General features: G+C 34.4%; 2 protein-coding genes across 2 annotated transcripts; one reads left to right on the top strand and one right to left on the bottom strand.

Moving 5' to 3' along the window:
- Positions 215-5,672, bottom strand: LOC104720066 (protein SMAX1-LIKE 4-like). Its single transcript, XM_010438036.2, has 5 exons — positions 4,405-5,672; positions 3,344-3,623; positions 3,101-3,191; positions 1,901-2,038; positions 215-1,793 (listed from the first exon to the last, which is right to left on the bottom strand). Exons 1-5 carry the CDS (start codon positions 5,447-5,449, stop codon positions 252-254), a joined length of 3,096 nt encoding a protein of 1,031 aa, XP_010436338.1. The 5' UTR covers positions 5,450-5,672; the 3' UTR covers positions 215-251.
- LOC104720065 (transcription factor bHLH27-like) lies at positions 13,998-15,128 on the top strand (the record flags this gene model as incomplete). Its single annotated transcript, XM_010438035.1, has 3 exons — positions 13,998-14,170; positions 14,265-14,430; positions 14,865-15,128. Coding segments are annotated over exons 1-3 (510 nt in total), but the record flags the coding sequence as incomplete, so codon positions are not given.

The following is a 15,163-nucleotide window of genomic DNA, read 5'->3' as shown; positions in this document are numbered from 1 at the left end:
AATGAAAAGGTGATAACACTATTCCTAAAAAAAGCAATACAAAAAGCACATTCTATCATGAAGCGAGGCAACTTATGTTTACACAAAGAACAATGCGGTCAAGTTCCACTTTTCTTGGGTCATAATTAATTTCTTCTTTTCTCTTCTTGAAAAGCAAAAATATAATAATAACAAAACAAGTGATTTATATATAGTATGATTCTAATAGAAAAAAAAAAAAAAAAAAAAAAAANAGAAATAAAAAGCCGAAGCTAATCAACAAAGGAAACTTGGATTCTCTTGGGTAGACAAGTACCCATGAATCCATCTTCTTCCTCGTATACCTCCTCCCATTGGTCAATCATATCTATACCCCCCAAACATAGGTTAATTACACTTATGCCCTCTTTCCCGCCGTTTTTGACCGTTACTAAACCCGTTTGAAAAACCTCTTTCACCCATTCCTCAAACAAACCGTTTGCAAAAAACCCACACCCTTTGTAGAACCTCTCTATCAGCTCCGCATCGACTGTAAACCCGAATCTCTCTTCTCGTTGCCCTAGGATCTCCTCGCACGAGTCTTTGATCTTCGTCACAAAGAACTTAGTTATATCTTCGTTTGACAAAACTGTGAAATTAAACCGGTTTTGGATCGAGTCTAGAAAACGTTCTTTAAACCCGCTTGAGATTTGAGTGGCCGGTTTAGCTTCTTCTTCGTCTTCTTCATCGGCGTCAACTCTTAAGTTGAGGTCAAGAGCATTGGATTCGAACTTCAACTGTCTTGAGAACTCTTTCTTCATGTTGCTTATATCGCAAGCAACATTGCTTTCTTCCTCCTCTTCTTCGTTTCTCGGATTCTTCTTCTTCTTAATCATCGTCGGTGCAGCATCAGATTCTGGCTTCCTCTTGTGATTAGCCAAACCAGAACTCGATTTCTTACACTTCAACACCATTGGTATGACAAATTGTTCATTCTCTACATATTCATCATCTTCTCTTGTCAAAAGGAAGATGAGTTGGCTCTTCTTTCCATGAAAACCATCAAAATCTCCAGACCTACAAGCCTCAAAACGATCTACGAGGAGCTTCATGAATTTAGCATCGGCTAAATCAACTCGTTCTATCAAAACAAGAACCTTTTCCCCCTCATTTAACGCGTTCTCGAGCTCCCCACACGCTTCACTTGCCTTGGATGTTCTCAGATTGATCTTTAACATATTTTCGAGTGACCCGAAGAGCGAAGTTGTCATTGTGATAGCTAATCTTCTTTTAGCAGTCACATCGTTCCCCGAAACTAGGATCCAAGTATCACTCTTCTTACTCCTCTTAACTGATTCTTCCATGGCTTCAACTATTGAAGGAAGAACTTCCTTTTGCCATGGAATGTTCTCATGAAGCTTTTCCGATAATTTGCTCATTCTGATCGCTTTCTCTGATTCTTCTTCATCCGAGTTTTCTGAATCAGATGGAAATGGATAATGACCAAGTGCAAGAGTGATCTTGGTCTCTACACCTTCATCATTGTTAGTACTCTTGAATCCATCCAAACTTAATTCATCGTTTCTCTTTAGACCTTCTTGATGGTTACTTCCAAAACTAAACTCAATAGTACATGAGTTTTGTCGCCTGAATTTAGCAACCGAACTAGATGCACGTGAGTTTTGCTTCAGACCCGAGTCCACAAAAGAACCTTGTAAAACAGAGCGGCTCTGTTCCGCCTTCCAACTGTAGCCTTGAGCAGTCATACCGGGTTTCTTGTGGTGAAGAGTTTGACAAAACCGGTTCCATTTCTTCCGCAGTCCACTCAATTCATCCTGCAGCTTAACCCCACAAAAAAAAAACGGTTTAAGTAACCGTGTAAACGTTGATAACAAAACAAAGACCATTCATTTATCAAAAAAAAAAAAAAAAAAATTAGTACCTTCTGGTTAATGTTGTTGTTGTCCCCATGAGGTTGCAGCCAAGGCGGTAAAATTTTATGCTGAGCTGATATAAAAGCTTTTGCTTCTTTTTCATAGTTAAAAGCACATTCTCCGCAGAAATTGAGTTTAACTTCTTCCTTTTCTGCTCCTTCTTCTTCTTCTTCCTTAACTCTAAATGGCTTCATCTCCATCATTTGAGAAGCCATTTCAGAACTGTGACCACTGAAAGTTAAGAAAAAGAAAAAAAAAACATTAAGAAACTTAGTATTGATCACGAGTACTTAAGTTTGTGACTAATGTTTATTCTTTCTTTTTAAAATAAAAATAAATTGTGATTAATTAATTGAAAATAATTATAAGAAGAGGAGAAAAACCTGGAAGCATGGAGGGTTAGTGAAAGTCCTCCTGAAGGAATAGAAACAGCTTGAAGAGCCCATTGAACATCAAGTGGAGGTTGCTTCATCTGACATCTCATGTATGTTTGGTAAGAAGCTGTCCCCAAAAGCCAAACTTTGGCTCCTGAGTTGCTATAATCATAAACCATTCTCCCTATCTCTTCCACTAGATGATCAGCCGCGCTGTAATTCGAAGAAAATGTGCCGTTACCGCCGCTCCATACAGCCCAATCCAGATCTCCAAGACAAACAATGACACCTTTACCACCCCAAGATGTGAAAGATTCTATTTTTCTCTTCAATTCCCTAACTTGCCCCTCTATATCCTCCTTCTTCATGAAATTTAAGCCAACTTGTGAAAACTGAAACTTGATGAAATGGGTTTGTTTCAAGTCATCTGGAACTTCTCCTCTCTCAATTCTACCCATGAGTTTTGCAACCACTCCTTCTGTTAGAGACACAGAGTCTCCAACTATGACAGTGTTCCTCTTCTTGTTGTGCTTCTTTCCTAGAAGCACTTCGATGACCGGGTTTGCGTCTTCTCTTACAGGAAAAGCTTGATCTGGACTAAAGGTCTTTCCTTTAGGGAAATGGAAGAAAGGGTTTTGCTCAAAGGAGTGATGATTGGACAAATGCGCATGCCAGANAAAAAAAAAAAAAAAAAATTAGTACCTTCTGGTTAATGTTGTTGTTGTCCCCATGAGGTTGCAGCCAAGGCGGTAAAATTTTATGCTGAGCTGATATAAAAGCTTTTGCTTCTTTTTCATAGTTAAAAGCACATTCTCCGCAGAAATTGAGTTTAACTTCTTCCTTTTCTGCTCCTTCTTCTTCTTCTTCCTTAACTCTAAATGGCTTCATCTCCATCATTTGAGAAGCCATTTCAGAACTGTGACCACTGAAAGTTAAGAAAAAGAAAAAAAAAACATTAAGAAACTTAGTATTGATCACGAGTACTTAAGTTTGTGACTAATGTTTATTCTTTCTTTTTAAAATAAAAATAAATTGTGATTAATTAATTGAAAATAATTATAAGAAGAGGAGAAAAACCTGGAAGCATGGAGGGTTAGTGAAAGTCCTCCTGAAGGAATAGAAACAGCTTGAAGAGCCCATTGAACATCAAGTGGAGGTTGCTTCATCTGACATCTCATGTATGTTTGGTAAGAAGCTGTCCCCAAAAGCCAAACTTTGGCTCCTGAGTTGCTATAATCATAAACCATTCTCCCTATCTCTTCCACTAGATGATCAGCCGCGCTGTAATTCGAAGAAAATGTGCCGTTACCGCCGCTCCATACAGCCCAATCCAGATCTCCAAGACAAACAATGACACCTTTACCACCCCAAGATGTGAAAGATTCTATTTTTCTCTTCAATTCCCTAACTTGCCCCTCTATATCCTCCTTCTTCATGAAATTTAAGCCAACTTGTGAAAACTGAAACTTGATGAAATGGGTTTGTTTCAAGTCATCTGGAACTTCTCCTCTCTCAATTCTACCCATGAGTTTTGCAACCACTCCTTCTGTTAGAGACACAGAGTCTCCAACTATGACAGTGTTCCTCTTCTTGTTGTGCTTCTTTCCTAGAAGCACTTCGATGACCGGGTTTGCGTCTTCTCTTACAGGAAAAGCTTGATCTGGACTAAAGGTCTTTCCTTTAGGGAAATGGAAGAAAGGGTTTTGCTCAAAGGAGTGATGATTGGACAAATGCGCATGCCAGATTTTGCTAGGGTTAGGGCTTAAAGTCCCTCCTCCTTGATTGTTTTCACTAGAAGAAGGAGAGCAAGGGGAAGAGAAGACACCAACAGAGGAAGACGAGCCGTAGAAAACAGGGGAAACAACAGAGGAGTCATCCTCTATGTTACTCTTCACGGAAACACTAGACAACCCAGCTTCTCTCATCACTCTACTCACACTAGGGTCGTCGAGAATCGACACAACGAGCTGCTCCNGCTGTCCCCAAAAGCCAAACTTTGGCTCCTGAGTTGCTATAATCATAAACCATTCTCCCTATCTCTTCCACTAGATGATCAGCCGCGCTGTAATTCGAAGAAAATGTGCCGTTACCGCCGCTCCATACAGCCCAATCCAGATCTCCAAGACAAACAATGACACCTTTACCACCCCAAGATGTGAAAGATTCTATTTTTCTCTTCAATTCCCTAACTTGCCCCTCTATATCCTCCTTCTTCATGAAATTTAAGCCAACTTGTGAAAACTGAAACTTGATGAAATGGGTTTGTTTCAAGTCATCTGGAACTTCTCCTCTCTCAATTCTACCCATGAGTTTTGCAACCACTCCTTCTGTTAGAGACACAGAGTCTCCAACTATGACAGTGTTCCTCTTCTTGTTGTGCTTCTTTCCTAGAAGCACTTCGATGACCGGGTTTGCGTCTTCTCTTACAGGAAAAGCTTGATCTGGACTAAAGGTCTTTCCTTTAGGGAAATGGAAGAAAGGGTTTTGCTCAAAGGAGTGATGATTGGACAAATGCGCATGCCAGATTTTGCTAGGGTTAGGGCTTAAAGTCCCTCCTCCTTGATTGTTTTCACTAGAAGAAGGAGAGCAAGGGGAAGAGAAGACACCAACAGAGGAAGACGAGCCGTAGAAAACAGGGGAAACAACAGAGGAGTCATCCTCTATGTTACTCTTCACGGAAACACTAGACAACCCAGCTTCTCTCATCACTCTACTCACACTAGGGTCGTCGAGAATCGACACAACGAGCTGCTCCAGCTCGACTTTAACCGCCAAGAACGGCTGGTTCTGCTGGCTCTGCTGCTGCTCCACACACCCTCTCCGCTGATGCGCCTGTGCTCTCTTCAGAGCCGCGACGAGTGCGTTGGAGAGTGAAGGCTGGGTCTGAAAAAGAGGGTTGGGGTTGGTGGGAAGCCTGTTGAGAGCAACATTGAAACAGAGCTCGAGTGCTCGACAATGGAGAGAAGGGTGAGCTATTTGGCGACCGAGGGCTGTGAAAGGATTAGACTTGAGACATGCCCTTCGGAAAAGATTGGATCTTGACGAAGTTAAAAGTGTTGAAGCGACGTGAAGAGGAGTGACCTGAGAATGACCTCTCCTTCTTGCTAAGGTTAGAGATTGCTTCAAAACTGAAGCAGCCTCTGGTGTTAGTGTCTGGTGCACGGTATAAGCCCCTGTACGCATCACAAAACCACCCACCTTGAACCCTAAGCCCCTCTGAAGAATCTATCTCTCTTTCCTAAGAAATTGGAATTTTAATTTTCTCTCTACCCAATACGTAACAAAAGGTTAAGAATTTGAAGTTTCTGAAACTCAAAAGGAAGAAAAAGTAACAGAGGAAGCAAACTTAGTTGATAATAAAGATATGTTGAGTCTGAGAGAAGTATGGAAGAGATGAGGACGACAGAGCAAGTTATGAATTTATATTGTTGGGTTGGTTTCATACTTTCGATGTTGTTTATACTTTTAGTATAAATTAAAAATCATTATTTTTTTTTAATGGTTTGTTGTTTTATATATAATAAATAATATTCTCCTTTTGCTTTCGACTTTTGAATAGTAAGGCAGCTTTCTGAAGCTTTTTTGAATTTCCCACTTCCTTCAAGCTTCGTTTTCCCTCCACAGGTTCATCAAGTTAAAATGTGTGTCGAACTATATTATATTTCATCTTTATACTCATATATATACATATGATATATTGAGGAAGGCCGGCTTAATAATAGCTGAGGCCCGGTTCAATTTTTAATGTTTCGTTACACTTTTTAATTTATACAATTATACCATAGACATTGAAATAACTGTATGATATAATTTAGGGCACTCTAAAAGTTTTCTTTGCTTCCGTTTATCAAAATATAATTATTTTGGCTTTGCCATGAAACAGTTGATATATTTTTTTATTAACATCGTAGTACTTATCTAGAAGAGACTAGAACTTTCTCACTTGATTGTTTTCTTGTATTTGTTTTTACTTTCCCAAAACTTAGGCATGAAGCCGGTTTAAAATTAAAGTACATACAGAAGAAACACAGCATTATACGGAAAGATAAACTTCAACAATATCCACATCTATCTGCATTCTTGAAGGAGTTACGTTGGTGACATATATATCACTATACAACATGTACGTTTGGGATCATTCATGGCCTAAACCAATATTGAGTTTCAATATATTGTTTCAAGTTATAATGTGTTAGAAAATTACGTGATGACCACATTGAAATAGTGCTTTTTCATAATGAGAACGATCCGGCAATTGAATCTCTGGAGTCTGGTCCATATTCTGTTTAAATATTTTAAATTAATAAATTTTGGTAATATTTAAGGAGTCGTCATCACAAAGCTAATTAAACTTGAGAAAGAGAACAATCAAACTTTTCCAGAAAATATCAATGCTCAACCAAATGAGATATCCATCGACATTAAATCTTAATATTTCCTCTTTTGAGCTACTTAATAGTTGTTAATACATTATACATATAATAAATTTTTCTTTTTATGTAGGGAATAGTTTCATACAAAGGAACGAGTCATATTTAATCTTTTGCTTAGTCTCTCTCAAATCTCGATCTTCCTAATACTATAGAACTCAAAGAGAATAACCACAAAGAAAAGCAAAAGTTATTAATAAAGAGACGTCAAAGTAAATTTGCAATATATATAACCTTTTTTTTTTGCAATATTTATAACAAACATAGAAATTATATAAAAAAAGGGACGTGCATCACTGTCTTTGAGGCTGATCTTTGAAGAGAGACAGAATTTCATTCTTCAAGTCTTCCAAAAAAGCAACAATCTGTCTCCTATCTTTCAATTTTCAAAGCACCACTCTCTATCTATCTATCTATCTATCTATCTATCTATCTATCTATCTATCTATCTGTCTCTCTCTCTCTCTCTCTCCTTATAGATATATCGATCCATAATGGAATCTTCCATAATTCAGTTAACCCTGTTAGGTTTTATCTGGTTAGAACATCTGAGTATGGCAAGTCTCGACAATATATAATTGATAAAAGTTTTGGCTTAAGTTTTTTCCGGTCAAAGTTATAGCTCGTGAATCAAGAAGTGTAATGGACACTCTTAGTGGGATTTATAACATGACTATACCATAAAGAAAATTCAAAACATTATATTTTTCAACTGAGTGGGTTTTCATTTTGTTTTCTTTGTTTTTTCCAATTATATTTAAAAGATGTTAAGATTCTGTGTGTTTTGCCAAATAAACTTATAGATGTACTTAGTTACCTAAACATTTTGTTGAAATGACAAATTTCACGATTTTATCGGAACTGCGACTTGTAGTACTTCTATATAACTTTTTAATTTATTCACGACGTCGGAGAATGATTGAGTGTTTATTGCGATTCTGTATGAATGTGTGATTAAAATATGTGATTAAAAACCTATATATAATTGCAGAATCATTGTGCCATTATGGATTACCAATAAATACCGTAACATTTTGGAACCCTAAGTAGTATTATTCAATTGCACATTTGCATGCATTCCCTTTGTAGATTTGATACGAAACTACTTCGGCTTAATAATTCATCTACTTTTGAATTTGCAATACACACACATATATATAGTATATATATTCTTCTATTATCCAAGCCATACAATAATCCAATATCTAATGCTAATAGAAAAGATTGGTGGTCCTCACTGGCGCGCCATTGCAATGTTGTCAGGATGAGAAAAAAAACATTGCATGTTATGTAGAATTTCAAGCTTTATTGTGTGACGCAGTTAAGTTACCAAAGACTTTTGATCATTCATGGTACTCGAATTATTGCCACCTTTCTTTTTTCTTTTTTTTTTTATCAGTGATCAATTATTTTTACACAACATGTATACGTATCTCATAATCATTATGTCTGCTCCGTCTCCCATGCAAAGGCTGTACCTCACGTACCAAATCATCTAATCATGTTTAATTAAAGTATTTCAAATGTTCAGTACACAATACTAATTATACAAACAGTTGCTTTTTCTTAGTGTTTTTTTTTACAGATGTACGTAATACGCCCTCTTATTAGAGGACATCCTTTTAATTTGTTACCATGCGATCGAGTTTTATAAATATTTATGAATCAACTAAGACACCCATGTGATCGAGTCTTATACATATTTATGAATCAACTAAGACGTAGTATGAGTTAAAAGTGGATTAGACCGATGAAGTGAAGTATCCTGACATTGTCGAGATGCATGTTCGTTGTTGTTACTAGGCAAATATACTCATTCATATTTTATCGTAATTGAAATAGATGTTCTTTAGAACGGTAATAATGATCTTTCATAGTAAACATTTAGATTAATAGTACGTCAGAATGTGTACAATCGATGAATTTTATGTTGGTTGCTAATTTTGGTTGAAGCACTTTTTTATGTTGAAGGCTGAAACCAACAGGTTTCTTACGGTGGAGATATGACATTTGGTGCCTAGAAAAATTATAAAACGAAAGATCTAAAATTTTATGATTACATCTTAAATATATCAGTGCAGTAACATTTTTTATATAATTAAAATGGTTAAACTAATTAGTAATACATTTTTAAAGTTAGATTTCAGGTTGAGTTCCAAAACATGATTATTTTTTTTAATAACCGATTTCAAATCTATGCAAGAAAATGATATTAGAGAGACAAGTCGGGGACAAAAGAAAGGACCAAAAAAAAAAAAAAAACTCCCAAAGCAAATAAAAGAATAAAGAAGGAAGGTGTGAAGAGCTTTTGCCCCTGAAATCTAAGAGAATGTGATTAAAGTTACAGCTCAAGAAGAAGAAGAAGAAAAACAAATAAAAGCAAAAAGAAAAGGTTTTATAAAAAATGTAAAACAAAAGAGAGATTACAAAAGATGTATAATACTATAATATGTCTGTAATAAGCTAGTAAGTACTTTCACTTTCTCGTTTTGCTTCATTTTGTATGACTATATACTGCATGCATAAAACGATGACGTATAAACTGATCATTGCTGCCACATTCTTTCTCCGATCTCTTAGTTCTCTGATCCCAACAAGAATATTTCTCTTTATTGTTTTTCTTTTTTTCTCCTTTATAAATCTTCTTTTTATGTGAATTTTAAAGATTTTTGTTTTTCAAAAGAAAGTAAATCTTCCAATGGTATAAAGGGTACAGCTGAGGGTTACTTTTATCAGATCGATTATCTTTTTTTTTTGTTCATAAATCATAACCTCCGGGTTAGATTAAAGAAATCAGATTTAAAGTCGAATAAAGAAAAGTTCAAAAATCAAATTAGTCTCATCATTATATTTTCATAACTTTAGGGCTATTGCAACGGATAAAGATAATTAGCTAGCTAGTTTGGATATATTATTATAAATACACGAGAAATGGTAATATTCATAAATTACTTGGGCTTAAAATAAATTATTAAGGGCATAGTCAAAGCCCACACACAAACAGTGTACGTTAGCAGATTTAAATCGACTCAGTAATTAAATGGTTCTAATTATGATTATTACGCTTTGTTTACCCCTTAGGATCTAATAAAGTGAAGTATTTTTGGTATCCACAGTTATGTATTTCTCTCTTCATTAGTGAAGACATGTAAATAATTTGAACTTACAACTCTATAGGAGAATATTTCATTGTATATGTATATAATAATTATGATTCTTTTCACAGAAAGGGGAAGATTAAAGTGGCTATACGATATTACGATATGTAGTACAAATGTTCAACTATTGCAGTCAAAAAAGCATTTTTAACCTTTTACATCTTTTATGGATAGTTTTCAGTATTTTTAAACTTAAAAAAGATGAAACTTTGGTTTCATATGATTCTTTTGATCATCTCTAGCGTCGTATCCAAAACTAAAGATCATATATATATCTTTACTTTTGTTTTCGATCTTTGGGAACATTAACTTTAGTTTCTATATTTATTAGTGATCAACTTCGCAATATATATATGTATCATGTATGTAAATTTATGTCTCAATCTTAATTAGAAACTTGAGATAACTGAATGTTGCAGAAGGAATGCTTATACAGTGAAAAAAACTACACTTGCTAAGACGTTAGTTAACATGTACAATATTTAGTCAATCGTAAATTGTATTGCTAGTCGAAGTTTGTTAACAAGATGTCAAGATTAAACAAAAAATATGATGTGTCCACAAATATAGCAATGTGGCAAAAATTTCTTTATTGGTACTCCGTTAACTGCCTGATATTTAATATCAAATTTCTTTATTAAAGAGGAGAATTGAAAGCGTAAACGAGAAATGGAACAAATCATTGGAGAGGATCGGTCAAAGAGGAATAATTAAGCTCTTTCTTTTTAACACATTTTATTGTCATTCACTTTTGTATTTGTCTTTTGTTGGGTACAGTTGAACGAATGTTTCTTTACTTCCATCACAAGACAAATAAATAATTCAATACGTTTATAGGTGTTTTTAATGTTTTTTTTTTCATTTGTCGACTAGAAAAAAATATCATAGTTAGTACTTACTTACTTTAGTCCAAAATTTCTAGGTATATGTATGATTTTTTTCCCTTTTGTTAAAAAGGTATTATTATTAGTAAACTTGATTTGCTATAGAATTAGAAGTTACATGTTTTATTATGATGATGGTGTTCTTCAGTTCTATTCTTGTTGTCCAAATGAATAGTATAATTACTATATAAGATATTGATTCTCTGAGTTTTTATGTGGAAACTAATGAAGAGGCTAGAATAGAAGTTTTATAACTCTAAGCTAAGTTAAAATGAAGAAACTTAAGAGATATTACAGAAATGGTAATACAGTTAAGCTAAGTTTCATACTCATTTTTCATAATCTTCACTAGTCACCGGATTGCAAAAAGAATTGATTTCGTCAGCGAAAATCTAAATAATGCAAGTTAATAAATTTATAAGAGTAATCGACTGATATAAAAAAAGGAAGTAAGTACTTATATTCGATCTTAGCTTATGCTTTAATTATCGTCGTTCTAATAGACTTCTCCAATAGTGACTCAAGTAGTCAAATAAATTCACTTTTTATGATATATCATGAAATATATAAACATGAAACAATGTTGGTAGTTGAGTCCACCCAAAAATTTCTAGCAAACTTACATCTTATCCTTTGTGTTTTAAATGTTTCCACTCTTGCAAAGCCTGACATAGAATATACGTTATGGCTTATATATGATGAACATCATGGTTATAGCCATATACAGTATAAGCCGTTCCTCTCCATGTCACTGGTGACTTTAAAACTACGAAAGCCACCAACTATATCAATATATAACTGTATTATATCATATATATCATAAGAGCTCCAAGTGATTTAACATTTGATCATGTAGTACGCTGTACATGAATGACCTTTTGATATTATTTTCTAGGTCGTGGGCCAATACCAGCACAATATTTTCTTAGACACAGTTCAAACACTCAACACTAACTACGGATTCAAACGGGCTAAACCATAATGCATTATTTTCTGGGCCAATACGTGCCTACTTAAGCCCGATGTGCTTCTTGTAGACTTGATATGAAAATAGAGAGATACGTAATTCTATTTCTACCTCCAACCTCCAAGTAGACGTTTTCTTCTAGAAATCACTTACTATATTATATAAGAAACGAATGAAGTTAGCTAGAAGTGGAATCTATATGTTCATTGTTCAATTTATAAACCAAAATATAGTAAGAATCCGACAATATTGGGAATGTTTAGTTGTCATTTCAACCTAATATCATCAATCTCATATATTTTGCAAGGTGAGTCATCCAGATTTTTGAATCTTCCACAGATAATAGCTTTCAGCCTAATATATTATATTATCCAACATCTAAATAAATAAAAACTAAATTTAATGCACATTAAGTGTGTGAATTCTTAACCATATATTGGTCCAAAACCATATAAAGTCATGTCATATATAATCTCTTCCATACACGTGGTAACACATAAGTATGTTAATATTTTTTCTTTTTCAGCCAACGAATATTTTATAATTATCTTTGATCACCAGGATCATGTTGGGCCACCCATGCAACCAACGACTTTAATAATGTATATAAACACTGTTCTGTCCAGCATACATTTAAATACAACTCTTCCCCCACACAACTTTATCAAGAGTGTGATTGTAATTGAGTCACATATGATCTCATCATGAGTTGCAAGATTCGGCAGTTTGTCTCCAATTTGTTTCTAACATTCAGTTTTTCCGATCTCTCTAGTAGTCCATATATATATAATGAAGTCCCGAATATATATAATCACGATATATGGAGCAGAGCCGATAAAATGACTATATATACATTTTATACTATCTTCCGTCCACTGCGTTTCAAAGACTACAGTACTACGTACGACTCGAATTTGTGTTTAACAAAATGTATAGAGTTATATTCACACTGAAACTACTTTAATTTTTTAAAAATAATAATAACAACCGGAGCCTCTAGCTCTGGTGGTAAAAGACCCTCAGCTGAGGTACCCGCCATCATAAGTTCGAGCTCTGACCACTGCGAAATTCACATATGGGCTGCAGCATCCTAGGAGCCGACACATGGAATGCTATTTGGCCGCCACGTGGCTAGTCCAAGCGATCCGATAGCTAACACGTGGAACCTTGCTATGTCGGGTATCCGATAGGTAACACGTGAATCTCTACTGGGAGCGTTGGGATACATGGATTAACAATAATAATAATAATAATAATAATAATAATAATAATAATAATAATAATAATAATAATAATAATAATAATAATAATAATAATAATAATAATAATAATAATAATAATAATAACCCAAAATCAGTAGGACGAGTCAGCTCAAATGATAAACGGGTTAAACGTTTTTGTTGTTGGACGTCAAATCAATAGGATTTAGTTGAGTGGGGACATGTACGTATTTGTGCCCACATTATTTTGATTTTATGGGTCACATTTTACGTCTATTGGTTGAATAATAAGTCCATGGTTATAGCTTAATTTGTTAAAAGCACCTTATGCAAGTAAGTTATTTCATAGCATTTTATACGGAGGATGGAATTTTGATAAATATATAGACACTCACAAATCACAAGAAACCATCCCCAAGAACAGAGATAATTGACTTTAACATAGATCTGCTCCATTCAATTCAGGGGACATTAAAGAATCTATTGGGTCCTATTGGGTTATTTTCAATAAAATTTAGCGAAAAAAGTTGACAATCAACCTAATCATCACCATTATTGGCCATAATCATTACGTACGCATACACATAACCATGATACCTATGTTTTAATATTTGAATTCTGAAATTACATACTGTATCTCTTTTTTTAAGACACATCATTTTCTAACGTTCGAATCCGGATACAAATTAGAAAATAAATAGGTAAAATATCTATGATACACTCTACTCTAACCTAACAAAAATACGAAATCGGAACCGTAAACACCCTAAATTCAGTAGTATACCCAGATGAAGAACGAATTTTTTTTTTTGGTAATTAGATGAAGAATGAATATATGACGACTAAGTAATGCATATTATGAGTGAAGAAAGAGAAAAGATACGATAGTTTATACTTCTTATAATTGGACAAAAGAAATCAGATTTTGATTGAACGGTCAAGATTGGATCAGGAGATTAAGATCTTACAAAATCCCACGTGCCTAAAGACTCTCTGTCAGACTCTTTTTTTTGTCTATAAAATGATCCATCGGCCCACTCTTGTTTTGATGATAGTACACTAAATAGAAAGACACAATACAAAAAAAGAAAGAAAGAACATACAAGAAGCAAAAAAAAACAAAACCTTCCATTTCAAGAAAGAATCGTTTTTATTGTGTCCGAAAATGGAAGATCTGGAACAAGAGTACAAGAATTACTGGGAAACCACAATGTTCTTCCAGAATCAAGAACTCGAATTTGACAGGTACTTCCAGAATCTTGTAAACTTTTTTATTTTATTTTCTTCTTAATTTGTTTCTTAGTTGGTAGCTAATGTAATGATAATTGTATAAATTTAGTTGGCCAATGGAGGAAGCGTTTTCAGGTTCCGGCGAGTCTAGTTCTCCGGACGGAGCAGCAACGTCGCCGGCTTCTTCTAAGAACGTTGTCTCTGAGAGGAACAGAAGGCAAAAGCTTAATCAGAGACTCTTTGCTCTCCGATCAGTCGTCCCCAATATTACCAAGGTCTGATTCATTCCATTTAATGCGCTTTCTTTTATTAATTTAATCGTTTTTGTGTGTCCGAAAATGCAAGGTCTGTCTCTTTTATTTTATTTTTTTAGTCTAAATAATTTAATAAAATAAAAAGTTTCGTCACCAGCAAAAAAAAAAGTTTTGGTCAACAAAAATGAAATTATCGAATAAAACTTTGTTTCTCTTCCTTCTTTTGAAAGGATATAAAACTATACAATCTGGTTAAACAAAATCCAACCAACATTAAATAAATAGGCAAACCAAATTTTTGATACTCTAAAATCCATGTCAAACCATAATACTTAAAAATGTATTTTGGTCCCCTGATTAGCCTAATAGCGTATCATTATGTACGTGTGAAGATGATTTGATTAGATTTGGATTTAATTAAAATATATTCATGTTTATGTATTATATTCTTTTAGTTGGACAAGGCATCTGTCATCAAAGATTCAATCGATTATATGCAAGAACTTATTGAACAAGAGAAGAAGCTTGAAGCAGAGATCAGAGAGCTTGAATCACGATCAGTACTACTAGAAAATCCCATGAAAGATTATGATTGCGTCAATAATATTTCTGAAATTCAGCTGCAAAATTTCCCGGACAGAAATGTCATGAGATCAAAGAAGTTCAAGCAAACCGATTACAGCACTAGAGTACAATACTCCCCGATCGAAGTTCTTGAGGTAAGTAGTATAATGCATTTTTTTTTTTTTTTTAC

This window comes from Camelina sativa, chromosome 10 (assembly GCF_000633955.1).
Source record: "Camelina sativa cultivar DH55 chromosome 10, Cs, whole genome shotgun sequence".
NCBI lineage: Eukaryota > Viridiplantae > Streptophyta > Magnoliopsida > Brassicales > Brassicaceae > Camelina > Camelina sativa.
This window is presented reverse-complemented; position numbering and strand designations above follow the sequence as displayed.

Excerpts from the sequence above, each read along its gene's own strand:
- LOC104720066 (XM_010438036.2), bottom strand. The coding sequence starts at position 5,449 with ATGCGTACAGGGGCTTATACCGTGCACCAGACACTAACACCAGAGGCT. Across the intron at positions 3,624-4,404 it reads CACATCTTGGGGTGGTAAAG|GTGTCATTGTTTGTCTTGGA; the intron begins GTGTCATTGTTT and ends GGGGTGGTAAAG. Across the intron at positions 2,039-3,100 it reads AAGGAGCAGAAAAGGAAGAA|GAAGAAGTTAAACTCAATTT; the intron begins GTTAAACTCAAT and ends GGAGCAGAAAAG.